Raw genomic sequence first — 26,156 nt, 5'->3', positions numbered from 1 at the left:
TTAGAAGGGGTCAGGAGCATTACAACCCTTCTTAGAAGGGGTTAGGAGCCTTACAACCCTTAGGAGCCTTTCAGCCCCCCTTAGGAGGGGATCAGGAGCCTTACAACCCTTCTTAGAAGGGGTCAGGAGCCTTACAACCCTTAGGAGCCTTTCAGCCCCCCTTAGGAGGGGGTCAGGAGCCTTTGCAACCAGTAGGAGCCTTACTACCCCTCTTAGGAGGGGGTCAGGAGCCTTTCAGCCCCCCTTAGGAGGGGGTCAGGAGCCTTTACAACCAGTAGGAGCCTTACTACCCCTCTTAGGAGGGGATCAGGAGCCTTTGCAACCAGTAGGAGCCTTACTACCCTTCTTAGGAGGGGGTCAGGAGCCTTTCAGCCCCCCTTAGGAGGAGGTCAGGAGCCTTTACAACCAGTAGGAGCCTTACTACCCCTCTTAGGAGGGGGTCAGGAGCCTTTGCAACCAGTAGGAGCCTTACTACCCTTCTTAGGAGGGGTTTAGGAGCCTTTCAGCCCCCCTTAGGAGGGGGTCAGGAGCCTTTACAACCAGTAGGAGCCTTACTACCCCTCTTAGGAGGGGTTTAGGAGCCTTTCAGCCCCTCTTAGGAGGGGTTTAGGAGCCTTTCAGCCCCCCTTAGGAGGGGGTCAGGAGCCTTTACAACCAGTAGGAGCCTTACTACCCCTCTTAGGAGGGGGTCAGGAGCCTTTCAGCCCCCCTTAGGAGGGGGTCAGAAGCCTTTACAACCAGTAGGAGCCTTACTACCCCTCTTAGGAGGGGATCAGGAGCCTTTGCAACCAGTAGGAGCCTTACTACCCCTCTTAGGAGGGGGTCAGGAGCCTTTCAGCCCCTCTTAGGAGGGGGTCAGGAGCCTTTGCAACCAGTAGGAGCCTTACTACCCCTCTTAGGAGGGGATCAGGAGCCTTTCAGCCCCTCTTAGGAGGGGTTCAGGAGCCTTTACAACCCTTAGGAGCCTTTCAGCCCCCCTTAGGAGGTCAGGAGCCTTTACAACCAGTAGGAGCCTTTCAGCCCCCCTTAGGAGGGGGTCAGGAGCCTTTACAACCAGTAGGAGCCTTTCAGCCCCCCTTAGGAGGGGGTCAGGAGCCTTTACAACCAGTAGGAGCCTTACTACCCCTCTTAGGAGGGGGTCAGGAGCCTTTCAACCCCCCTTAGGAGGGGTCAGGAGCCTTTACAACCAGTAGGAGCCTTACTACCCCTCTTAGGAGGGGATCAGGAGCCTTTGCAACCAGTAGGAGCCTTACTACCCTTCTTAGGAGGGGGTCAGGAGCCTTTCAGCCCCTTTTAGGAGGGGGTCAGGAGCCTTTCAGCCCCTCTTAGGAGGGGGTCAGGAGCCTTTCAGCCCCCCTTAGGAGGGGGTCAGGAGCCTTTCAGCCCCCCTTAGGAGGGGGTCAGGAGCCTTTCAGCCCCTCTTAGGAGGGGGTCAGGAGCCTTTACAACCAGTAGGAGCCTTTCAGCCCCTCTTAGGAGGGGTTCAGGAGCCTTTACAACCAGTAGGAGCCTTTCGGCCCCTCTTAGGAGGGGGTCAGGAGCCTTTGCAACCAGTAGGAACCTTACTACCCTTCTTAGGAGGGTGTCAGGAGCCTTTCAGCCCCTCTTAGGAGGGGTTTAGGAGCCTTTCAGCCCCCCTTAGGAGGGGGTCAGGAGCCTTTGCAACCAGTAGGAGCCTTTCAGCCCCTCTTAGGAGGGGGTCAGGAGCCTTTCAGCCCCTCTTAGGAGGGGGTCAGGAGCCTTTCAGCCCCCCTTAGCAGGGGGTCAGGAGCCTTTACAACCAGTAGGAGCCTTTCAGCCCCCCTTAGCAGGGGGTCAGGAGCCTTTACAACCAGTAGGAGCCTTTCAGCCCCTCTTAGGAGGGGGTCAGGAGCCTTTCAGCCCCCCTTAGGAGGGGCTTAGGAGCGTTACAACATCCCTGCACAGCAGAGGCATGTGCCCTAGGCTGGGGGGGGGGGGGATCAGTGTTTTGTTATCCCTCTTGGCAGTTCCTGACCCACAAAATGCAGGAACCACCAAAGCTGTGTTGTGGGCAAGCCTGGAAGCCGCACCACGTGCCAGAAATCCCTGGTCCCTTTCCCAGTACGCCCCAGTAAGGTGCTGGGTTTTGTCTCCCCACCCCTCTGCAGGGTGCTGCAGCTGATGAACCTGACGGACTCTCGCCTGGCACAGGCTGGCAACGAGAAGCTGGAGCTCGCCATGCTGAGCTTCTTCGAGCAGTTCCGCAAGATCTACATCGGAGATCAGGTGCAGAAGTCTTCCAAGGTAAGCAGCCCCCTCTGCTGTGGCACGGGGGTGATGCCAAATCCACTCATGGCACAGAGGCAGGGGGTGGAAGGGACCTCTGGAGGTGGTTGAGTCCGAAGGAGGAGCGCCCAAGGCAGGTCACGCAGGATGGGGCTTGAAAGGCTCCACACAAGGAAAGGAGACTCCACAACCTCTCTGGGCAGCCTGCTCCAGCCCTCCAGCACCCTCACACCAAACAATTTTCTCCTCCTCTTCAGATGGAACCTCCTGGGTGCCAGTTTATGCCCCTTGTGCTGTCCCTGGGCACCACTGAGCAGAGCCTGGCCCCAGCCTCTTGCCCCCCACAGCTCCTTTAGCTCTTGCTGAGCATTGCTCAGCTCCCCTCTGGGGCTGCTCTTCTGCAGGCTCTCCTCCCCTTGAAAGTGGAACCTCCTGGCTTCCACCCTGTGCCCACTGCCCCTTGTCTTACCACAGGACAACACTGAACAGAGCCTGGCCCCTTCTTGCCACCCAGGCATTGATCAGATCCCCTCTCAGCCTTCTCCTCTCCAGACTAAACGGCCCCAGGGCTCTCAGCCTTTCCTCATAGCAGAGATGTTCGAGACCCTTCAACACCCTTGTAACCTCCACTGGACTCTCTCCAGCAGCTCTCTGTCTCTCTTGAACTGGGGAGCCCAAAACTGGACACAGGATTGCAGCTGTGGCCTCAGCAGGGCAGAGGAGAGGAGGAGAAGAACCTCCCTAGCCCTGCTGGCCACACTTTCCTTGCTGCACCCCAGGATGCCATTGGCCCTCTTGGCCACAAGGGCACATTGCTGTCCACCAGGACACCATTGCAAAGAGCCTGGCACCTTCATCTTGGCACCCACTCCTCAGATCTTTATAGACATTGATGAGGTCCTCTCTCAGCCTTCTCTCCTCCAGCCTAAATGCCCTCCCTTTTTCCATCCAGTGGCATTATTTATTTTCTTCAGAGCTGACAATATCTTAGAGACCTCTCTGCTGATGCCTACCCAATGTTAACTTGGCAAACTTGGAGCTGGTTATGAAAAACCACCTCAAACACCATGGCCATGGAGACCTGGCTCCACTTTTATCTACCAGATTCCTGCTGTGGCTTCACATGAGTCCCTGAAGGGACCTGTGGAAGTGTGTTGAGTCTCACCCCCTGGTGAGCAGCCTGAGCTTGGTGTCTGTGCCTTGCTTGTCTGAAGTGAAGATGTGGATCCACCCCCTTCATCACGAGGCAGTTAGAGATGTGTTGGACTTGGGATGTGTCTCTGCAGAGATACCTTCTGCAGATAGAAATGGAAAGAATGGGGACATTACTCCAGAATGAGCTTCCCTTCCTTTCCAGTTGCCCTGGGGTCTTTCTTGCACAGATTGCATCAGGTTGGAAGGGACCCTCAAAGGTCATCCTGTCCAGCAGGGGACAGCTCCAACTAGATCAGACTGCCCAGGGCCACATCTGATCTCAAATGTCTCCAGGGATGGGACCTCAACCACATCCCTGGGCAAACCTGTTCCAGTGTCTCACCACCCTCATTGTGAAGAGCTTTCCAGGTGCCCAGGGCCTTCCTCTCCAGGTGCCCAGGGCCTTCCTTCCCCATCCTGGAGGCTTCAGAGCAGTGATGTGACAAGAGGCTTTGAGTTCCAGACAAACAGAGATGTTTGGGTTGGAAAAGTCCTTTAAGTTCATCCAGTCCAACCATTCTCTCACTCTACCAAGGCTGGGGCTAAACCATGACCCTCAGCACCACATGTCTGCAGCTTTGAAACCCTTCCAGGGATGAGGATTCAACCACCTCCCTGGGCAGCCTGTAGCTGCGGGTGGAGGAGCACAGCTGCTCTATCTCCTTTTCCTAGGGAAAAACAAATGCTCCAGCTTCTCTGCACAGGTAGAGAAGAGGTAGCAGTGATGAAGGCAAAGCTTGGTCTGGATCAGATCACAAACATCTCCATGCATTGACTGACCTAGGAAAACCCAGAGCAACCCTCCCAGAAATCATGGAATCCCAGAACTGTTTGGGTTGGAAGAGACCTTTAAGGTCATCCAGTCCAACCATCAACCTTATGGACTTCAAACCGTGTCCCCAAGTGCCATATCCACACATTTCTTGAGCACCTCCAGGGGTGGTGACTCCACCATCTCCCTGGGGAACACCACAAAGGGAGAAGAAGTGAAAACCCAAACTGATCCTTGATCCTTCCTTGTTTTCCTGCCTTTAACCTGCTGTTGTTTTGTGCCCCCTGCAGCTGTACCGCCGTCTCTCAGAGGTCCTGGGGCTGAACGATGAGACTATGGTCCTGAGTGTCTTCATAGGGAAGATGTAAGTGTTGATGCCTGCAGGCAGCAGAGGTTCCAGGGTTGATTTAAAGGTCTAAACCAGGAAAAACTGGAATGTTGGGGGAGTGTTGTTGAGTCTAAAAGCAGCAGCATCTGGTTCACTTGAGAGAGCAGCAGCTGTTCTCAGGGCCGATGGTCATGTGCGGTACCCAGGAGTGATTTAACCACCGTGGAGACACAAAAACACACACAGGATAATGGATCCTCTTCCCAGTGCCTGCTTAAAACCAAAGTCAGAGAGGGGACAGCCTCAAGCACCCTGTCACTTGGCTCTTGGCACTCACCAAAGCTTCTGTGGGGAGGGCACTCAGTGCTCCTTCAGAGCTTTCCTTTTGCAGGTTGTGCTGGTCAGGAGCAGGGCAGGGCAAGTCCTTGGCTTAAAACATCTTCCACTCTGGTAGGGACTCGATTTGGCCTCTTCCTTGGCACCTTTCCTCTGGACCAAAGCTTGGACTGACTTTTTTTGTCGAGTCCTTGGCAGCAATTGGAACCAATTCAGTCACCCAGTGCCACCTGCCTGGTGCCACGCAACCGTTAGCTCCCCCTCAGCTTCTTTAGCATTGCCCTTCCATCTTTACCTGCATGGGGGCTTTGCCTTCCTCTCCCCCCAGCCCAAGCTGTCCCTCACCCCCAGAGGGGTGCAGGTGGCTCTCCTGGAAGAAGCAAGGGCTACTAGAATTCTGCAGCTGACAGTGGATGGTGCAGGTGCAGAATTGCATACGTCTGCATGTAGTCACTGCCGCAGAATTCTCTTACCCTTGCTGCAGAAACCAGCCCTGGAGTGCCACAGAATTCCAAGGGCCTGGGTATGGGCCAGTGTAGCTTGGGACCCAAGTAGTGAAGATTATCTGAAGGATAATTTTTCTAGTCAACCAAATGTAAGTACAGTGATTTTATACCAATATTTCGTGGCTTTGTGATGTCTGTGCTTTCGGTGGAGGGTGGAGCTGATGCCGTTGGGTTGACTTTGCAACTGCAAGAACTCTGCCAGAAGACAGCAAAAGGGGATGCTGAGCAAACCCCTCCTGATCTCTCCTTCTTGTCCTCTTCCCTAGCATCACCAACTTGAAGTACTGGGGTCGATGTGAACCTATCACCTCCAAGACGCTGCAGCTGCTCAATGACCTCTCCATTGGATATCCTTTGCAGAAGAGATGTTGGGTGCACAGGAGACTTAAACTTTAGGATGGGGCAAGAGTCACCCAGATGCTCCTCTGAAACCAGCAGCCCTCTGTGTGTAACAGAGTCCTCAACTGCTTCATCTTGCATTGCTTCATCTTTGCAGTGAGGAGGGTGGGGAGACACTGGAACAGCTTGCCCAGGGAGGTTGTGGATGTCCCCTCCCTGGAGGTGTTCGAGGACAAGTTGGATGAGGCCTTGAGCAACCTGGGCTGGTGGGAGGTGTCCCTTCCCATGGCAGGGGGTTGGAATTAGATGATCTTCAAGGTCCCTTCCAACCCAAACCATTCTGTGATCTCTGAGGTAGTGAGAAGAGCAGAGGGCAAGTGCTGGGTCAGTGTCTCATCCAGCTGTTGAGTTGCAGTAGGTGGCTGTAACATAGTTGGGGTTTGATGATTTTGATAGCCTGGAGAAGAGAAGGCTCCAGGGAGACCTCAGAACAGCCTTCCAGTATCTGAAGGAGCTACAGGAGAGCTGGGGAGGGACTTTGCACAAAGGCCTGGAGTGAAAGGACCAGGGGTGATGACTTCAAACTGGAAGAAGGATTGAGATGAGGAGGAAGCTCTTCCCCATGAGGGTGGTGAGGTACTGGAACAGGTTGCCCAGAGATGCTGTGGAGGCTCCAAACCCAGAGGTGTTCAAGACCAGCTTGGATGAGGCCTGGAGCAACCTGGGCTGGTGGGAGGTGTCCCTGCCCATGGCAAGGGGTTGGAACTGGATGAGCTTTGAGGTCTCTTCCAACCCAACCCATTCTGTGATTCTTTTTTTTTTTTTTTTTTGACTCATAGTTGCTTTGTAGCTCCCTGTGACAGTTAATTTATTGGCAATTAATGTAGTTAAGTTAGTTATAGCCACAATCTCTTCTGGCTGCCTGCTTCCTCCTCCTGAGAGACTAAACCAAACCTGACCACAGCGGAGATTTGTGCAGCCGAGGTCCACTCGAACCGAAGAGAAGAGAGCTTTAGAACACATTCCAATGCCACAGGTGTTAAGTCCCTTTGCAGCTCTGCCCTGCAAAGTGCTTTGCAAGCACTGCCAAGAAGTCTTCTGCTCCCCCTGCTGCTTCCTTAACCCCCATCCTGCACCTACAGCAGCGTGAGGAAGCTGGTGAAGCTCAGCGCCGTACAGTTCATGCTGAACAATCACACGGTGAGTCCTGCTGCTCCTCTCACTGCCAGCTCCCTCCAGGACCCCCAGGGATACACTTTGGAAGTTCAGCTGTTGCCCAAAATGCTTCCATTGTACCTGCTGGACAGGCTGGACAGATAGGTGGAGTCCAACAGGATGGCATTTAACAAGTCCCAAGTGCTGGGTTCTGCGCTTTGGCCACAACAACTCCATGCAGGGCTACAGGCTGGGGTCAGAGTGGCTGGAGAGCAGCCAGGCAGAGAGGGACCTGGTTTACAGCAGCTGAACATGAGCCAGCAGTGTGCCCAGGTGGCCAAGAAGGCCAATGGCATCCTGGCCTGCAGGAGAAATAGTGTGGCCAGCAGGAGCAGGGAATTCATCCTGCCCTGTGCTCAGCACTGGTTAGACCACACCTTGAGTGCTGTGTCCAGTTCTGGGCTCCTCAGTTTAAGAAGGACATTGAGATACTGGAATGTGTCCAGAGAAGGGCAGCGAGGATGAGGAGGGGTCTGGGGCACAAGGCTGGGGAGAGGTCTGGGGCACAAGGCTGGGGAGGGGTCTGGAGCACCAAGGCTGGGGAGGGGGCTGGGGCACAAGGCTGGGGAGGGGTCTCAAGCACAGCCCTGTGATGAGAGGCTGAGGGAGCTGGGGGTGTTTATCCTGCAGAAGAGGAGGCTCAGGGCAGACCTCATTGCTGTCTGCAACTACCTGAAGGGAGGTTGCAGCCAGGTGGGGGTTGGGCTCCTCTCCTGGGCAACCAGCACCAGAACAAGAGGACACAGTCTCAAGCTGCACCAGGGGACGTTTAGGCTCCAGCTGAGGGGAAAGTTCTTCCCAGAAAGAGTCATTGGCCATGGAATGTGCTGCCCAGGGAGGTGGTGGAGTCCCCATCCCTGGAGGTGTTCAAAAAAAGCTTGGCTGTGGCACTTGGAGCCAGGGTTTAGTTGTCAGGAGGGGTTAGGTATTAGGTAATAGGTTGGACTTGATGATCTCTGAGATCTTTTCCAGCCTGGTTGATTCTGTGGTCCTGTGCTGAGGCTCTAGAGGATGTAGGCTGTGAGCTGGCTTTGGTCAAAGCCTGGTTTGGGGAGGGAGTTACAAAGGCCTGGGGTGATAGGGCAAGGGACAGTGGTTTGGGATAGGCTGAAAGAATTTGGGATGCTGAGCCTGGAGAAGGGAAAGCTCCAGGGAGGCCTTAGAGCTGTGTTTCTGTATCTGAAGGGGGCCTGCAGGCAGGCTGGGGAGGGGCTGTTGAGAAGAGCCTGTGGGGTTAGGGCAAGAGGCAAAGGTTTGAAACTGGAGCAGGGCAGATTGAGGCTGGACATCAGGAGGGAAGTCCTGCACCATGAGGGTGGGGAGACACTGGAACAGGTCACCCAGAGCAGTTGTGAGCACCTCCTGACCAGGTTCAAGACCAGGCTGGATGAGGCCTTGAGCAACCTGGGCTGGTGGGAGGTGTCCCTGCCCGTGGCAGGGGGGTTGGAACTGGCTGAGCTTTGAGGTCCCTTCCAACCCAAGCCATTCCATGGTAACTGGGTGATACCTTTTATCTCTGAAGGCTTGACGAGAGCCAAGATCCTTGTCAAGGCTTGGGGCTGGGCCAGCCCTTAGATGACTGAGCTGAAAAGTCAAATCAGTGAGCAGAGTTAGCCCCGCTCCAAGCCGGCGTTAGCCCCGCTCCAAGCTGGCGTTAGCCCCGCTCCAACCCGGCGTTAGCCCCGTGCTAACCCAGAGTTAGCCCCGCTCTAAGCCAGCGTTAGCCCCGCTCTAACCCGGAGATAGCCCCGTGCTAACCCAGCGTTAGCCCCGCTCTAACCCGGAGATAGCCCCGTGCTAACCCAGCGTTAGCCCCGTGCTAACCCAGCGTTAGCCCCGCTCTAAGCCAGCGTTAGCCCCGCTCTAAGCCAGCGTTAGCCCCGCTCTAAGCCAGCGTTAGCCCTGCTCTAACCCGGAGATAGCCCTGTGCTAACCCAGCGTTAGCCCCGTGCTAACCCAGCGTTAGCCCCGCTCTAAGCCAGCGTTAGCCCCGCTCTAAGCCAGCGTTAGCCCTGCTCTAACCCGGAGATAGCCCCGTGCTAACCCAGAGTTAGCCCCGCTCCAACCTGGTGTTATCACCACTCTAACCCAGCGTTAGCCCCGCTCTAACCCGGAGATAGCCCCGCTCCAACCTGGCGTTAGCCTCGCTCTAACCCAGCGTTATCCCCGCTCCAACCCGGAGTTATCCCCGCTCCAACCCGGAGTTATCCCCGCTCCAACCCAGAGTTATCCCCGCTCTAACCCGGCGTTAGCCCCGTTCTAAGTTGGCATTAGCCCCACTCCAACCCGGAGTTAGCCCCGCTGTAAGCTGGCGTTAGCCCCGCTCTAACCCGGAGTTAGCCCCGCTCTAACCCGGAGTTAGCCCCGCTCCAACCCGGCGTTAGCCCCGCTCTAAGCCGGCGTTAGCCCCGCTCCAAGCCGGTGTTAGCCCCGCTCCAACCCAGCGTTAGCCCCGCTCCAAGCCGGCGTTAGCCCCGCTCCAAGCCGGCGTTAGCCCCGCTCCAAGCCGACGTTAGCCCCGCTCTAAGCTGGCGTTAGCCCCGCTCTAAGCTGGCGTTAGCCCCGCTCTAAGCTGGCGTTAGCCCCGCTCTAAGCTGGCGTTAGCCCCGCTCCAACCCGGCGTTAGCCCCGCTCCAACCCGGCGTTAGCCCCGCTCCAACCCGGCGTTAGCCCCGCTCTAACCCGGCGTTAGCCCCGCTCCAACCCGGCGTTAGCCCCGCTGTAAGCTGGCGTTAGCCCCGCTCTAACCCGGAGTTAGCCCTGCTCCAACCCGGCGTTAGCCCCGCTCTAAGCCGGCGTTAGCCCCGCTCTAAGCCGGCGTTAGCCCCGCTCCAAGCCGGCGTTAGCCCCGCTCTAACCCGGCGTTAGCCCCGCTCCAAGCCGGCGTTAGCCCCGCTCTAAGTTGGCGTTAGCCCCGCTCTAACCCGGAGTTAGCCCCGCTGTAAGCTGGCGTTAGCCCCGCTGTAAGCTGGCGTTAGCCCCGCTCTAACCCGGAGTTAGCCCCGCTCCAACCCGGCGTTAGCCCCGCTCTAAGCCGGCGTTAGCCCCGCTCTAAGCCGGCGTTAGCCCCGCTCCAAGCCGGCGTTAGCCCCGCTCTAAGCCGGCGTTAGCCCCGCTCCAACCCGGCGTTAGCCCCGCTCCAACCCGGCGTTAGCCCCGCTCTAAGCCGGCGTTAGCCCCGCTCCAAGCCGGCGCTAGCCCCGCTCTAACCCGGCGTTAGCCCCGCTCCAAGCCGGCGTTAGCCCCGCTCCAAGCCGGCGTTAGCCCCGCTCCAAGCCGGCGTTAGCCCCGCTCCAAGCCGGCGTTAGCCCCGCTCTAACCCGGAGTTAGCCCCGCTCTGAGCCGGCGTTAGCCCCGCTCCAAGCCGGCGTTAGCCCCGCTCCAAGCCGGCGTTAGCCCCGCTCTGAGCCGGCGTTAGCCCCGCTCCAAGCCGGCGTTAGCCCTGCTCTAAGCCGGCGTTAGCCCCACTCTAACCCGGAATTAGCCCCGCTCTAACCCAGAGCAGGGCAGAGTCCTCTTTACTCTCCATGGGTACACAACCACCTCCAGAGGGACCTTCAGGAGACTGCTGCTGCTGCCCAGAGCACTTGAGGACTCTTCATGCAATTCAAAGCAAAACAAAAGCAGCCTAAAAGTGCTGATTTGGACAAAGTGCCATCTCTTGCAGCACTCAGGACAGCAGCTTGGGCCCTCCGCTGCTTCCCTGGGTGGATGCTGTCTGGAAATCAGAAGTGTTGGAATGAGCAAGCAGGAGCCATCAGCAGAGGATCAGGTTTCTGGCAGCCTCTGGTCATTTGATGCTCTGATGCTGAGCTGGTAGGGCTCCCAGCACCACATCCAGAAGATTTGCAGTGAGTGGTTGAGCAAGCCCCTGCATTCCTGCAGCTGGGAGTTATTTTCCAGGCTAGTTCCACCCTCCTGGGTTCAGCCCAGGAGCTGCTCTTGATCCCGGGGAGAATGTGGGCAGAATAACTCAGAGCCTCTCTGCAGAGGGGCTGTGTTTAATGCCTGGAGTGCCTCCAGGAGCTAAGGGGGCCAGGTTGTGTTTGGAGGCAAAGCAACACTTCCCTGTTCTTCTGCTCTGGGGCAATGCCAAGCTGGAGCTGCCAGCTTGCTCCAGGCCATGCCAGTGCCCTCTGGTGCCTTGTGCCTGGCAGATGGGAAGTGCTCAACCAGCTAACCACACAGCTCACTGCTTCTCCTCCTTCAACCAGGGCCAGGAGGCATCCTCAGCCCTCCAGACAGGAGCCCATGCAGGGTGCTGGGTGGCTTTTAACCCTTCTCTTCCCTTCCCTTTGCAGAGTGAGCACTTTTCCTTCCTGGGCATTAACAATCAGTCCAACCTGACTGACATGAGGTGTCGGACAACCTTCTACACTGCACTTGGGAGGCTCCTCATGGTGGATTTAGGTACTTGGGGCTTCTCCTGGCAATCGGAGCAGAGTTCTGGGCAGAGGGGAACCTCATGGAGTTCCATGTTTCCTCACAGAGGGAACAACCCCAGGCACCAGTCCAGCCTAGGAGTTGTCCTGCTGGAAAGCAGCTCCGTGGAGAGAGATCTTGGGAGTCCTGGTGGACAGGAAGTTCTGCATGGGCCCAGTGGGTGCCAAGATGAAGGTGCCAGGCTCTTTGCAATGGTGTCATGGTGGACAGCAATGTGCCCTCGTGGCCAAGAGGGCCAATGGAATCTTGGGATGCAGCAAGGAAAGTGTGGCCAGCAGGGCTAGGGAGGTTCTTCTCCTCCTCTTCTCTGCCCTGCTGAGACCACAGCTGCAATCCTGTGTCCAGTTTGGGGCTCCCCAGTTCAAGAGAGACAGAGACCTGCTGGAGAGAGTCCAACAGAGGCTGTGAGGATGCTGAAGGAATTGGAACATCTCTGCTAGGAGAAAGGCTGAGAGCCCTGGGCCTGTTCAAGCTGGAGAAGAGAAGGCTGAGAGGGGGATCTGATCAATTTCTATCAGCATCTGAGGGGTGGGGGTCAGGATGAAGGTTGTGTGACCTGCCCTAGGGGAGGGCCCTGCTGTGGCAGGGAGGTTGGACTGGAAGATCTCCAGAGGCCCCTTCCAGCCCCTACCAGTCTGTGATTCTGTAGTTTGGTTACTGGGCTCTGCTGGCTCCTGCTCTTCAGGGAGCTGTAAGCTGCTGCAGGAAAGTATGCTGGAACGGGAGAAACCAAATGGGATGAGAAAAAGGAGGGGAAAGAAGCTCCAGGATGGATTTTGATGCCTCATGGCTGGGTTTAGGTAGTCCAGAGGTGCACAGCACCAAGGCTGAGGCTCCATTTTGCCTCCATAATATCCCAGATGTTTTCCTGAGCTGGCAGGGTTTGTTCTGAGTCCTGGCAGGGTTTGTTCTAAATCCTTCCTCCAGATTAGGTGTTGGCAGTGCCAGCTCAGCCCTCTGCAGCCATGTGGGCTGTGTGGGTGAGCAGTGTCTGAAGGGCTGGCAATGGTGGTTCTGCAGGGGGCAGGGATGTGCTCCTCCCTTTCCTCCTCACTTCTGGTTTGTTTTTTTTTCCCTTTCAGGGGAAGATGAGGATCAGTATGAGCAGTTCATGCTTCCCCTCACAGCTGCCTTTGAGACTGTGGCACAGATGTTCAGTACAAACACTTTCAATGAACAAGAGGCAAAAGTAAGTGGGGCAGGACCTTCTCTGCTGTCCACATTCTCCCTGCTCCTTCCCTTCAGAGCTTTGGCATGACAGGAGAGACCAGGCTGGAAGCCCTTCTGCCCCCTGACTGACACCAATGGAGTGGTGGGGGCTTTGCTTCCAGAGTCTGGGGCAGTGGTGCTGTCTCCTGTACCCCATGGGGTCCTGCTGTGGTTCAGAAAGCCCAGAAGCCAACCTGGGCTGATCCCCAGCAGCAGAGGCAGGGAGGGGATTCTTCCCCTCTGCTGTGACATGTGCTGGGGGCAGCTCTGGAGTCCTCAGCACAGACAGGGACCTGTTGGAGAGGGGCCAGAGGAGGCCACAGCAATGCTGGGGAGGGCTGGAAAGGCTCTGCTGTGAGGCCAGGCTGAGAGAGTTGGGGTTGTTCAGGGGGGAGAAGAGAAGGCTCCAGGGAGACCTCAGAGCAGCCTTCCAGTGCCTGAAATGGAGGAGAACTGGAGAGGGACTTTGTACAGAGGCCTGGAGTGACAGGATGAGAGGTGATGGCTTCAGGCTGGAAGAGGCTGGATGGAGATTGGGCATTAGAAAGGAATTCTTCCCCATGAAGGTGGTGAGGCACTGGGACAGGTTGCCCAGAGCAGCTGTGAGGGCTCCAAGCCTGGCAGTGGTGAAAGCCAGGTTGGATGAGGCCTTGAGCCAAGCTTGAGCAAGGGAAATGTCCCTGCCCATGGCAGCAGGGCCTTGGAACTGGATGATCTTTAAGGTCCCTTCCAAGCCAAATCCATGAGAATTGAATCAGGGAGCCTCATCTGCCAGCTTTGCTTCTGCTGGGAGTGAAGCCCCCCAGAACTGGCACTGCCCTGGCTCCCATCAAAGAGAGCTTCTGGCACTGGAGAAGAAGCAGCAGAAGAAGCAGAACTCAGTGACCTGGGGCTGGCATCCAGCACAGAAAGTCTGTTGCTGAGAGGAAGGAGGGGAAGAAGGGAAGCAGCTCTGGGCTAGGGGTGCCAGGGAGGGAGAGGTGATGTCATGTTGTGTTCTGACAGCTCTTTTCTCTCCCAACACAGAGGACTTTGGTTGGCTTGGTGAGAGACTTGAGGGGAATAGCCTTTGCCTTCAATGCCAAGACCAGCTTCATGATGCTGTTTGAGTGGATGTATCCTTCAGCTGCCCTCACATTTTGAGTCATCCTCTCTGGCAGAGGGGAGAGCCCTGCCTGACTGCATCCAAATGCCCTCTTTTGCCTGTGAAATCCTGACTGGGGTTTTCCTCTTCACTTTTTTTTTTTTTTTTTTTTTTTATCACCATCAATATCCTGTCCCTTAAGGCCTAAAAAATAGCTGTGACTTAGGTCTGCCTGCAACCAAGTCAAGCTGAAAACCTCCTCAAAGCTCTTCTGTTGGGGGGTTTCCCACTGCAGCACCTGAAGAGATTCCAGCTGCAAAGCACAAAGAGCTTTTCATGTCCTGCTTGTGTCACAGCAGGAACAACAACAACAAAAAGCTTTTTTTCCTCTTGCTCACTAAAGCCAGCAGCAGTTGGTGGTGTTGTGCTCTTGGTGAGAACAGAGCTGCTCAAAGGGCAGGGTGTCTGCAGGCTCCACAGTTCTCTTTGACTGCAGAAGGTCACCTGTCACTCTGACAGATCTTTTATCCAGCTTCCCTTGCACTGAAAACCTTTTCTGGCTCTGGCTTGTCCTGCTAAAAGAAATGTTTATGCAACTCCTTTAATGGATTTTGGAGAAGAGAAGGCTCCAGGGAGACCTCGGAGCAGCCTTCCAGTAGCTGAAGGGAGCTGCAGGAGAGCTGAGGAGGGACTTTTGACAAGGGCTGGGAGAGACAGGATGAGGGACAATGGCTTTGAGCTGGGAGAGGGGAGATTGAGACTGGAGATGAGGAAGAAATTCTTGAGAGTGAGGGTGGGGAGACACTGGAACAGCTTGCCCAGGGAGGATGTGGATGTCCTTTCCCTGGAAGTGTTCAAGGCCAGGCTGGATGAGACCTTGAGCAAGCTGGGCTGGTGGGAGGTGTCCCTGCCCATGGCAGGGGGTTGGCACTGGATGAGCTTTTGAGGTCCCTTCCAACCTAACCCATGATTTAAGATTTCTTTTCCTCCTTCTCTTGTGCTCAAGCAGCCCTCAGCACACAGCACCTCTTTAACCTCTTTAAATGAGCTGCTTGGGTTGCAGGACACACACAAAAAAACCCCAAACCAGACCTTTTGGCTAAAATTTGACCTTTTTTTAACTTCCCTTCAACCAAGTTCCTTAACTTTCACCCTGCAGCTACCCATCCTACATGCCAATCCTCCAAAGGGCAATTGAGCTCTGGTACCATGACCCAGCCTGCACTACACCTGTCCTCAAACTGATGGCTGAGTTGGTTCATAATAGGTATGGAAGGTGGCAGAGACCTGCCTGCCTGCTGCTCCAGCCTCTCTGTGGGCCTTGGTGCTCACTGGTGTCTTCTCCCCTTCCTTCTCTCTGTGCTCTAAAGGCTGCCAAGGGGACAGGGGGGAGCTGGCAGCATTTCAGCAGGGGAGGGCATCAAGCAGCTTGGCCACCTCTCATCTCATGGCTCAGGCAGATCAAGGGTGGGTGGCAGGAGGTTTTTCTCCCCATCTGCTGTGCCCTGGTGAGGCCTCATCTGGAGTATTGGATTCAGTTCTGGGCTCCCCAGGTCAGGAAGGACAAAGAGGGTAGAGCAAAAAGGGTTATGAAGGTGCTGAGGGGATTGGAACATCTCTGTGGTGGAGGAAGGCTGAGGGACTTGGGGCTTTTTAGCCTGGAGAAGAGCAGCCTGAGGGGAGGATCTCAGCAGTGCTTAGAAACCCTTCAAGGGTGGGTGCCAGGGTGGTGGGGCCAGGCTTTGTTCAGTGGTGCCCCCCTAGGGACAGGCCAAGGGGTGAAGGGCACAAGCTGGACCATCAGGAGTTCCATCTAAACATCAGGAGGAACTTCTTTAATTTAAGGCTGCTGGAGCCTTGGAACAGGCTGCCCAGAGAGGTGAAGCCTCCATCTCTGGAGGCATTCAGAACCCACCTGGCTGCATTCCTGTGTGACCTGGCAGGAGGGGTTGGACTCAGTGCTCTCCAGAGGTCCCTTCCAACCTCCTCTGTGAGGAGACCAAACCCATCAACACCAAACTTGCTGAGTGTCTGCTCCAAGGGCAGACAGATGGAGGCAGCCAGCTCCTGTCCACATTTGCAAAGCTGTTCCAAACCAGCCTTGTTCTCTCTCTGGCAGCCAGATGACCACTTCAGCTTTAGAGCATCAGCTCTTTTTGCCAGCACAGAGGTACCTCTGACGCTGCTCAGATAGTTCAGGAGCTGTCTAAGCTGCTGGTGGAAGGTTGCCAAGAGGTTGCTCTGGCCAGCAGCCAGCTGTGAGCACAAGGCTGGAGGAAGGGACACAAAGATCAGGCCCAGGCTGGCTGAGTTTCCAGCCTGGTTACAGAGGGAAGTGAAGCAAAGATGCTGAGGGGACTGAGACATCTCTGATGAGGAGAGGCTGAGAGGATTTGGGGTCCTTTCAGTCTGGAGGGGGGATCTGATCAATGCTGATCAATACTTCAAGGGTAAGTGTCAGGGGGATGGGGCCAGGCTTTGTTGAGTGGTGCCCAGGGACAGGACAAGGGGGAACAGGCACAAACCTGACCATCAGAAGCTCCATCTCAGCATGAGGAGGAACTTCTGTAACTGAAGGGTGCTGGAGGCCTGGAGCAGGCTGCCCAGAGAGGTTGTGGTGTCTCCACCTCTGGAATCATTCCAACCCCCCCTGACCATTGTGCTCCTGGAAAAGCTGCTGTGGGTGCCCTGCTGAGTGCTCTGCAGAGGTCCCTTCCAACCCCTGCCGTGCTGGGGGTCTGTGAAACATGCAGTCAGGCCTTCAGCTTTCTCCCCAACCCCTTTTTGAAGTTGCCCATATCCAAAACGTGAGCTTCTCCTGTGAGTTTGGTGGCAACATGAAAAGAAGCTTCTTCACTGAGAGGGTTCTCCAGAGCCTGGCAGAGGTTGGTGATTGAATCCCCATCCCTGGAGGTGTTTGAGAGATGTGGTGCTGAGGGCCAGGGCTTGGCCCCAGCCTTGGCAGAGTCAGAGAACGGTTGGACTTGGATGATCTGAAAGGGCTTTTCCAACCTTTTCTATGACTCTGTGAGCTGACTCCTTCTGCTGCCACATCCATTGCTTGCAGCAGGCCCTGCCACACAGCCACCCACCCATTGCAGAGGTGACCTGGGCAGCTTGCTGTGCTGTGAAGGGGGGGAGGAAATGCCAAGCTCTGAATCCTTTGCTCCTGTTATGAGCAGGAGCCACTCAGCCTGCCCCACTCTGCTGCTTACAAGGTGTTCCCTCTGGTTTGTGTCCTGCCAAGGCAGAATTTCCAGCCTCCAGCTCTTGATGCTCCTCAGGGTTGTCACACAGAGGCCCTCCTGTGCCAAGCAGAGCTCCTCTGGGCCTCAGTGGCTTTGATGGTGACCAGCAGCACTTTCCAGGGCAAAGAGGGGAACTGGGGAGCAACCTTGGAAAGGAGGCCTGTGGGAGGTGCTGGAGTGCCAGCTGGGGTTTGAGCTCCACTTCATTCCCTGTCTGTCCCTCAGGTCCCAACGGCTGCAGTTTGATGTCTCCTCACCCAATGGCATCCTGCTCTTCCGAGAAACCAGTAAAATGATAACCACATATGGTGAGTCTGCAGCAGCTGGGCAGCCTCAGCCTGCCCTCTGCTCCCCAGCTTGCTTGGGGATTGATTGCTGGGGCAGTTGCCAGCTCAGAAAGCAAGCCTGGGCTTGGAAGCAGTGCCAAAGTCACTGGCTGGATGCATGCTGAGGTGGGGAGAGCTGCTCCTGCTGAAGTTAGCTGGTGGGGAGCTGCTGGAGCTGGTGGGGAGCTGCTGGAGCTGGTGGGGAGCTACTCCCTGCTGGGGGGAGCTGGTGGGGAGCTGCTGGAGCTAAGGGGGAGCTGCTGGAGCTGGTGGGGAGCTACTCCCTGCTGGGGGGAGCTGGTGGGGAGCCGCTCCCTGCTGGGGGGAGCTGGTCCCTGCTGCAGGGGGAGCTGCTGGAGCTGGTGGGGAGGCCATCAAGCAGAAGGGGCAGGAGCAGGACAGAAGGGGCAGCAAGGAGCCCATCTGTGAGCCCCTTGGGAGTGTGCAAGGTGCCATGGGGCCAAGCTGTGCAAGCCTGAGAGCATTCCAGACCTTGGGCTGTCCTGGCACAGGTGGCTGTGTCCTGCCAGGGTTCCTAGGGCGGAACTGCAGAGCACTTGGGGGTGGAAGGGACCTTAAAGCTCATCCAGTTCCAACCCCTTGCCGTGGGCAGGGACACCTCCCACCAGAACAGCTTCCTCAAAGCCCCATCCAGCCTGGCTCTGAACACTTCCAGGGAGGGGACACATCCACAGGAGCCACCCTCTGAACTTGGAGCAGGTTCCTTAACCTTCAGCTGGGGGCCTGGCTGGTGCTGGGAGCTCCACCGCTCCTTTGGGGTTGGTTGCTTGGGTTTTTTCCCTGGGAGGGGAAAAGGCTTGGATGTGGTTGCTGCAGGCCTCAGCTGGCTTCTGTGCTCCTGCAGGAAATCGAATCCTGACGCTTGGGGAGGTCCCAAAGGATCAAGTCTATGCCTTGAAGCTCAAGGGGATTTCCATCTGCTTCTCTATGCTGAAGGCGGCGCTGAGCGGGAGCTACGTCAACTTCGGCGTCTTCCGTCTCTACGGGGATGATGCACTGGACAATGCCCTGCAAACCTTCATCAAGCTTCTGCTTTCCATCCCTCACAGTGACCTCCTGGTAAGCAGGCAGCTGTGGTCAGCTTCGGGACCCCACAGCTAGGGAGGATAGGGTTGGAAAGAGGTTCTCCTACGAGGAGGTTCTCTTCTCGCTCCGCTCTGCCCCAGTGAGGCCCCAGCTGAAGTACTGGGTCCAGTTCTGGGCTTCCCACTTGAGGAAGGACAGGGAGATGCTTGAGAGGGAACAGCAAAGGGATATGGAGGTGAGGGAAGGGGTTAGAACATCTCTGTGATGAGGAAAGGCTGAGGGACTTAAGGATTTTTGGCCTGGAGAAGAGAAGCCTGAGAGGGGGATCTCAGGATATGAGGTAGTGACAGGACTGGGGGGAATGGAACAAAGCTGGAAGTGGGGAGATTCAGACTGGATGTGAGGAAGAAGTTCTTCCCCATGAGAGTGGTGAGAGCCTGGAATGGGTTGTGCAGGGAGGTGGTTGAGGCTCCATCCCTGGAGGTGTTTGCAGCCAGGCTGGATGAGGCTCTGGCCAGCCTGATCTGGTGTGAGGTGTCCCTGCCCATGGCAGGGGGGTTGGAACTGGCTGACCCTTGTGGTCCCTTCCAACCCTGCCTGATTCTATGATCTGATCAATGCTAATCAATACTTCAAGGGTGGGTGTCAGGAGGATGGGGCCAGGCTTTGCTCAGTGGTGCCCAGGGACAGGACAAGGGGGACCAGGCTAAAAGTTGAACATAGGAAGCTCCATGTGAACATGAGAAGGAACTTCTTAACACTATGAGGGTGAGCAGGCTGCCTAGAGAGGTGGTGGAGTCTCCTGGATTGATTCCAACCCCCCCTGGCCATTGTGATCCTGGACAAGCTTCTGTGGGTGCCCTGCTGGAGCAGGAGAATTGGACTGGCTGAGCTCCAGAGGTCCCTTCTGACACCTGTCAGTTCTGTGAGAGGAACACTTTGATCTCACACAGAGTGAATTTGTGCCACTTCCCTGCACCCCTAGCTCTAGGCAAGGGCCAGCAGGGAATTGCAGCTCCTGGGATGTGCAGCCACAGGTCCTGTGTGAAGGCTGCAACCCCACCAGGCAAGGCCCTTGCTGCTCAGCTCTCCAGCAAGGTGAGCTCCAAGGCCTGGCAGAGCCATTGGCAAAACAATTCCTCCTGTCTGGAGAAGCCTCCCTGTGGGTGCAGGGTTGCTCTGGCCTGGCTGGGATCTCCATCTGTCAGCAGTTCCAGCACAAACCTGCTTGCTGCAGGCAGCCACCCACAGAATCCTGCTCCTTTCCAGCCCTCCTCATGGCATCAGGGACTTGTTTAGGTGGGAAGAGACCTTTAAAGCTCCTCCAGCCCAACCCCCTTGCAGTCAGCAGGGACATCCCCAACTAGAGCAGGTTGCTCAGAGCCCCAAACAAGCTGAGCTGGAGTGGGACATCTCCCACCTCTCAGGGCAGCCTTTCCTGGGGAGCTGTAGAGAACCAGAAGGTCTCCCCTCAGCCTCCTTTGCTCCAGGCTGCACAACCCCAGGTCCCTGTTTTAATGCTGACTGAATGTTCCTGTGGCCAAATCTCATTGCTGAGATGAGGCCACTCTGCAGGACATCCTCCTCCCTGAGCCTGGGGGGTGCTGAGGGGGCTGAGGTGCTGAGCCCAGCACTGCACAGGGTGGTTTGGATGGGATCAGGCTCTGTCTCTGCCTCTCCAGCACTGCTCAGCTACCACCTGGAGAAGAGCAAAGCAGTGGGGAGAGATGTTTTGATAGGACAGTGTGGAGAACCTGCTGGACCACGCTGCTGGAGCCTGTTTGAAGGCTTGGGTGGGAAATGTGTTGGCCTGGAAGTGATGGTGTGAGGCAGGTTTGGTTTGTTCTCCTTCCAGGAGATTCAGTAAGCACTTTCCAGGTGATTAATGCCTGGGGTTGGATGCAGCAGAAAACCCTCACCTGATGGTTTCAAGCTCACCAAGGAGACCTGAAAGCCTTTTTCTCCTCCTTTCTCTGCAGGACTATCCCAAGCTCAGCCAGTCCTATTATTCCTTGCTGGAAGTTCTCACCCAGGACCACATGAACTTTATAGCCAGTCTGGAGCCTCATGTAATCATGTATATTCTCTCTTCCATTTCAGAAGGTCTCACTGCACTAGGTAACTCCTGCTGCTCTCCCTGGTGGCCTTTGGGCCTTTGGCTTGCAAGGGGGGAAGGAATTTTTGGGGTTTTTTTTTTGGTTGTCTTAAACTCTGAGTGAAGATCTACCTTGTGAGTGGGGTGGAGGAGCTTCACCTCTGGACCATCTGAGAGGCAATGTGTCAGTGAGGAAGTCACTGACCTGTGCAGGGTTAGAGAGATGGGGCCCTGGAAGGATCCATCCAGGGAGATGGGGCCCTGGAAGGATCCATCCAGGGAGATGGGGCCCTGGAAGGATCCATCCAGAGAGATGGGGCCCTGGAAGGATCCATCCAGGGAGATGGGGCCCTGGAAGGATCCATCCAGGGAGATGGGGCCCTGGAAGGATCCATCCAGAGAGATGGGGCCCTGGAAGGATCCATCCAGGGAGATGGGGCCCTGGAAGGATCCATCCAGAGAGATGGGGCCCTGGAAGGATCCATCCAGAGAGATGGGGCCCTGGAAGGATCCATCCAGGGAGATGGGGCCCTGGAAGGATCCATCCAGGGAGATGGGGCCCTGGAAGGACTCATCCAGGGAGATGGGGCCCTGGAAGGATCCATCCAGGGAGATGGGGCCCTGGAAGGACTCATCCAGGGAGATGGGGCCCTGGAAGGATCCATCGAGGGAGATGGGGCCCTGGAAGGATCCATCCAGAGAGATGGGGCCCTGGAAGGATCCATCCAGGGAGATGGGGCCCTGGAAGGACTCATCCAGGGAGATGGGGCCCTGGAAGGATCCATCCAGAGAGATGGGGCCCTGGAAGGATCCATCCAGGGAGATGGGGCCCTGGAAGGATCCATCCAGAGAGATGGGGCCCTGGAAGGACTCATCCAGGGAGATGGGGCCCTGGAAGGATCCATCCATGGAGGTGGATCCCTGGAGGAATCCATAAGTAGATATATTTCCCATCTATGGGTCCCTACAAGGACCCATCCAGGGAGATGTTTCCCATCTATGGGCCCTTGGAAGGAGCCATCCAGGGGAGGTAGTGCCCTGGAGGAACTCATCCAGGGAAGGTGGGGACCTGGAATGACTCATCCATGGGAGGTGGATCCTTGGAGGGACCCATTCAGGGGAAGTGGGACCCTAGAAGGATCCATCCAGGGAGATGCTTCCCTACAGGCACCCATCCAGGGAGATGCTTCCCATCTCTGGGCCCCTAGAAGGATCCATCCAGGGAGATGCTTCCCTACAGGCACCCATCCAGGGAGATGTTTCCCATCTCTGGGCCCCTGGAAGGACGCATCAGTGGAGGTGGATCCCTAGAAGGATCCATCCAGGGAGATGTTTCCCATCTCTGGGCCCCTAGAAGGATTCATCCAGGGAGATGCTTCCCCACAGGCACCCATCCAGGGGAGATGTTTCGCTGGCAGCCTGCCCCAAGCCAAGCCAAGGCTGGCAGTGCCCCAAGCCCTCCCCCCTGCTGTTGTTGCAGACACCATGGTTTGCACAGGCTGCTGCTCCTGTCTGGACCACATTGTCACCTATCTCTTCAAGCAACTGTCTCGTAGCACCAAGAAGAGGAGCACCCCTCTGACCCAGGAGAGCGACAGGTTCCTGCACATCATGCAGCAGCACCCAGAGATGATTCAGCAGGTGAGGGCCTCCCCCTGGCACAGCAAACTCAGATAAGCCTTCAGCTTCCTTGGCTTGATGTCAGCTGGGGGCTGGCTGCTCCCTGCTCCACAGCCTGGGGCTCCTTTGGGTTTTTTTTTTTGCTGCTGTTGCATCTCTGCTGTGCTTTCATCATCTGGTGAGGCTGCTTCAAAGCCATGCTGCAGGGTCCTGGGTTTCCAGCTGCAGGGAACACCCAGGTTTGAGTTTTACACAGAATCATGGAAGGGGTTGGGTTGGGAGGGATTTCAAGGTGGTGGACTCCCAAGCCTTACCCCAGCACTGCCAGGGTACCACCAAGCCATGGCCCTCAGCACCACCTCTCCACAGCTTTGAAAGGCCTCCAAGGATGGAGACTCCACCACTGCCCTGAGCAGCCTGGGCCAGGCCTGGACAACCCTCAAGGGGAAAAAGTTGTTCCTCATGGCCAACCTAAACCTCTCCTGGGGCAACCTGAGGCCATTTCCTTTTGTCCTATCACTTGTCCCTTGGGAGAAGACATCAATCCCCAGCCGGCTCCAGCCTCCTTTCAGGGAGTTGCAAAGAGCCAGAAGGTCTCTTCTCAGCCTCCTTCTCCCCAGCTCCCTCAGCTGCTCCTCCCCAGCCCTGTTCTCCAAGACCCTTCCCCAGCTTTTTTGCCCTTCTCTGGCCCTGCTCCAGCCCTCAATGTCCTTCTTGGAGTGAGGAGCCCAAAACTGACCCCAGGACTCATGGAGCTTGCTGGGCATCTAGGTCAGGAGCTTGTGTGGTGGCAAAGGATCAGTGGTGAGCTGAGACATTTGCTTTGCTTAGGTCAGGCTCAGCTCAGCCCTCTCCCATCTAGTTTAGGTTCCTGTGTGTGACACAATCCAGAGGATTCTGCTCACAGAGCCCTTGGTGCTCCAGAGGATCTCCTTGTTGGGCTCTGGACCTCCCTGCCTTACAGCAGATCCCTTTTAACCTGCCTCTTGCCTGGTTGTGCTGCTTTGAAGAGCAGCTCTTGGTGTGTTCCTGGTGGTGTCACCCAACCTCCCTCGCTGGAGCTTGTCACAGTGTCAGCAGGAGGACTCCCACCTGACAGCAGGGAATGTTGTCCCACCCTTGCTGGCAGAGAGGAGCTTTTTTTTGGGGCTAGAATCTGTCATTTCTGAGGCTAAAAAAAAAAAGAGAAACTGCAGCTTCCAAACCAGCTGGGGCTGATTTTGATCCAAAGGAGGCTGTGGAAGGGGACAACACAAACACCTCTGGTGTGGAAGGTCCCCAGGACACCACAGCTTCTGCTCTTGGCATTTAAGGTGAGGATGAGACCAGATTTCCTTCCAGGATCTGGAGGGATCCTGCAGGAAGGCTGCAGAGGGATTTTTCCTGAGGGTGTCTAGAGCCAGGCCAAGGGGGAATGGTTTGAAGCTGAGGCAGAGCAGGGTTAGAGTGGAGCTGAGGAAGAAGTTCTTCAGGATGAGGGTGGTGAGGCTCTGGCACAGGCTGCCCAGGGAGGCTGTGGCTGCCTCCTGCCTGGGGGTGTTGAAGGCCAGGTTGGATGAGGCCCTGAGCAGCTGAGTCTGGCTGAGAGGTGTCCCTGCCCATGGTGGGGAGGTTGGAGGAGATGAGCTCTGAGCTCCCTTCCAACCTGAGCCATTCTATGATGGTGATTCCCTTGGGTGCCTTGGAGCAGGATGGGGCATGTCAGGAATAAATCTCTCAACAACTTTCAGCTGGGACTGCAGCTCCTGCTCTTGTCCCATGGCTGTCAGAGCTCTGTAGCACTGAAGCTCCAACCCTGGAAGCTTCAGCAGCTGAATGGTTGCTCCTGAGCCTTCCCTTCTGGGGGCTCCTGGTCCTCTTGTCCCACAGTGCTCAGAGCTCTGCAGCACTGAATCTCCAACCCTGGAAGCTTCAAAATCTGAATGGTTGCTCCTGAGCCTTCCCTTCTGGGAGCTCCTGGTCCTCTTGTCCCACAGTGCTCAGAGCTCTGCAGCACTGAATCTCCAACCCTGGAAGCTTCAGCAGCTGAATGGTTGCTCCTGAGCCCCTCCCAGTGCTGGTGTGAGGAGTTTGAAACTGGTTTCCCAGCTCACTTTCCCTCTTCCAGATGCTGTCAACAGTGCTGAACATCATCATCTTTGAGGACTGCAGGAACCAGTGGTCAATGTCTCGGCCTCTGCTTGGCTTGATCCTGCTCAATGAAAAGGTGACTGTTCCACCTTCCTGCCACAGGTGGAGGGGCTGGAATGCTGCTGGAGCCTTGGGCTTGGAGGGAGAAGAATGTGAGGTCAGGGGAGGGGGTTGGGAAGTTGGGGCTTGCAGAGGTGGTGTGTGGAGTGGGGGCAGTGTGTCCAGCTCTGCCTGGCAGCAGCCTGAGGAACCCTGGGGGGAGTCACCTGAAGCCCTCTGAATGTGTCCTCCCTCTCCCCCAGAGCCTGGTGTGTGTCCCAGAGCCAAGGTGATGGTCCTTCTGACATCCTTCTCTTGTCTCCTGCAGTACTTCTCTGACCTGAGGAACAGCATAGTGAACAGCCAGCCCCCAGAGAAGCAGCAGGCAATGCACCTCTGCTTCGAGAACCTCATGGAAGGCATCGAGCGCAACCTCCTCACCAAGAACAGGGACAGGTCAGTGTGGGCCACAGGCCAGCTGCTGGGGCTGAGCCTGTCCTGAGCTCTGCAGAGCCCACAGCTGGCTGCAGAACCACTCCTGCTTCTCCTGGAGGGCCCTGCCCCAGTGTAGGTGAGGGGTTGAGCTGCTGAAAGGAGCTGCAAGGAGAAGGAGCTGCTGTAGGTGGCCCTGCTCTGGACTAGATGATTTCCAGAGGTCCCTTCCTACCATGCTGGGATGCTGGGAGTGCTGGTGGACAACAGGTTCCCCATGAGCCAGCAATGTGTCGTTGTGGCCAAGGTCAGTGGTGTCCTGGGTGTGGCCAGCAGGTCAAGGGAGATGCTCTTCCACATCTGCCCTGAACTGCTGAGGCCACAGCTGGGGTACTGGATCCAGTTCTGGGCTCCCCAGTTGAACACAGGGAACTGCTGGAGAGAGTCCAGGGGAGCCTACAGGGATGCTGAGGGGCCTGGAACAAGTTGGTGAGGAGCAAAGGCTCAGAGCCTGCAGAAGAGCAGCCCCAGAGGGGAGCTGAGCAATGCTCAGCAAGAGCTAAAGGAGCTGTGGGGGGCAAGAGGCTGGGGCCAGACTCTGCTCACTGATGCCCAAGGACAGGCCAGGGGGGAAGGGGAACAAACTGGAACCCAGGAGAAACTTCTTGGCTGTGAGGGTGCTGGAGGGCTGGAGCAGGCTGCCCAGAGAGGTTGTGGAGTGTCCTTGTGTGGAGAGCTTCCAACCCCCCCTGGGCATTGTGCTCCTGGGCAAGCTGCTGTGGGTGCCCTGCTGGAGCAGGCAGGGGGGGAAGGTTTGCCTGGCTGATCTCTAACCCCTAACAAGCTGCCCCTGTGTGAAAGCAGAGCAGGCAGGGGGGGAAGGTTTGTCTGGCTGATCTCTAACCCCTAACAAGCTGCCCCTGTGTGAAAGCAGAGCAGGCAGGGGGCTGCCCTGCTGCCCTCCGACGCTTTGCCCTCTCCCCCCAGGTTCACCCAGAACCTGTCGGCGTTCCGGCGGGAGGTGAACGACTCCATGAAGAACTCCACCTACGGTGTCAACAGCAATGACATGATGAGCTGACACCTCCCCCACCTCCCCACCTGTCCACAGCAGCATCTCTTTGGCCTGGCCCAGAGGGGTTACCGTTTCCGATGGAAAGAAGAGAAGGAGCCTTTTGTAATCCCTGCTCTTCCCTCTCCCCCTCACCTCCCCCAAGCCCAGGGCTGGAATTTGGCAGGTGCTCACTTTTTGGGTCCCTGTACTCCCCAAGTCCTTAACCCCTTGCTACCCTCCCCACCCCCCCCAAAAAAAAAAAAAAAAAAACACAGCAGGGGAGGAGGAGGGGAACAAGAGTTATAAAAACAACAAGAAAGAAAAAAAACAACAAGAGGGGTTTGTTGAGCTCTCCAGGTGCTTGTTTTCTGTGGGGAGGGGGTGGATATATAATAATAATAATGATGATGATGATAACAACAACAGAAAAAAGGAGTAAAAAGGGGGAGGGAGGAAAGGGGGGAGGGAGGGGAGGGTCTCCCTTCTCGCCCT

The 26,156-nt window shown here is 56.4% G+C and overlaps 1 protein-coding gene across 1 annotated transcript in view; it reads left to right on the top strand.

The window, feature by feature from the left end:
* Positions 1–25,888, top strand: part of XPO7 (exportin 7) — a 71,206-nt gene extending 45,318 nt beyond the window's left edge. The window contains exons 15-29 of the mRNA XM_054396587.1: positions 2,130–2,265; positions 4,504–4,577; positions 5,650–5,730; positions 6,859–6,922; positions 11,239–11,347; positions 12,463–12,569; positions 13,616–13,704; positions 14,833–14,940; positions 17,147–17,229; positions 18,113–18,327; positions 20,274–20,412; positions 21,870–22,030; positions 24,117–24,215; positions 24,507–24,634; positions 25,598–25,888. Of these exons, the coding sequence (XP_054252562.1) occupies positions 2,130–2,265; positions 4,504–4,577; positions 5,650–5,730; positions 6,859–6,922; positions 11,239–11,347; positions 12,463–12,569; positions 13,616–13,704; positions 14,833–14,940; positions 17,147–17,229; positions 18,113–18,327; positions 20,274–20,412; positions 21,870–22,030; positions 24,117–24,215; positions 24,507–24,634; positions 25,598–25,691 (1,687 nt within the window). The 3' untranslated portion in view covers positions 25,692–25,888. The remainder of the gene's footprint in view (positions 1–2,129; positions 2,266–4,503; positions 4,578–5,649; positions 5,731–6,858; positions 6,923–11,238; positions 11,348–12,462; positions 12,570–13,615; positions 13,705–14,832; positions 14,941–17,146; positions 17,230–18,112; positions 18,328–20,273; positions 20,413–21,869; positions 22,031–24,116; positions 24,216–24,506; positions 24,635–25,597) is intronic.
* Positions 25,889–26,156: the final 268 nt, after the last annotated feature.

The sequence above is a fragment of the Indicator indicator genome, chromosome 38 (assembly GCF_027791375.1).
Source record: "Indicator indicator isolate 239-I01 chromosome 38, UM_Iind_1.1, whole genome shotgun sequence".
NCBI classification, from domain to species: Eukaryota; Metazoa; Chordata; class Aves; order Piciformes; family Indicatoridae; genus Indicator; species Indicator indicator.
Note: the sequence above shows the minus strand (reverse complement) of the source record. Positions and strands in the feature narration are given on the sequence as shown.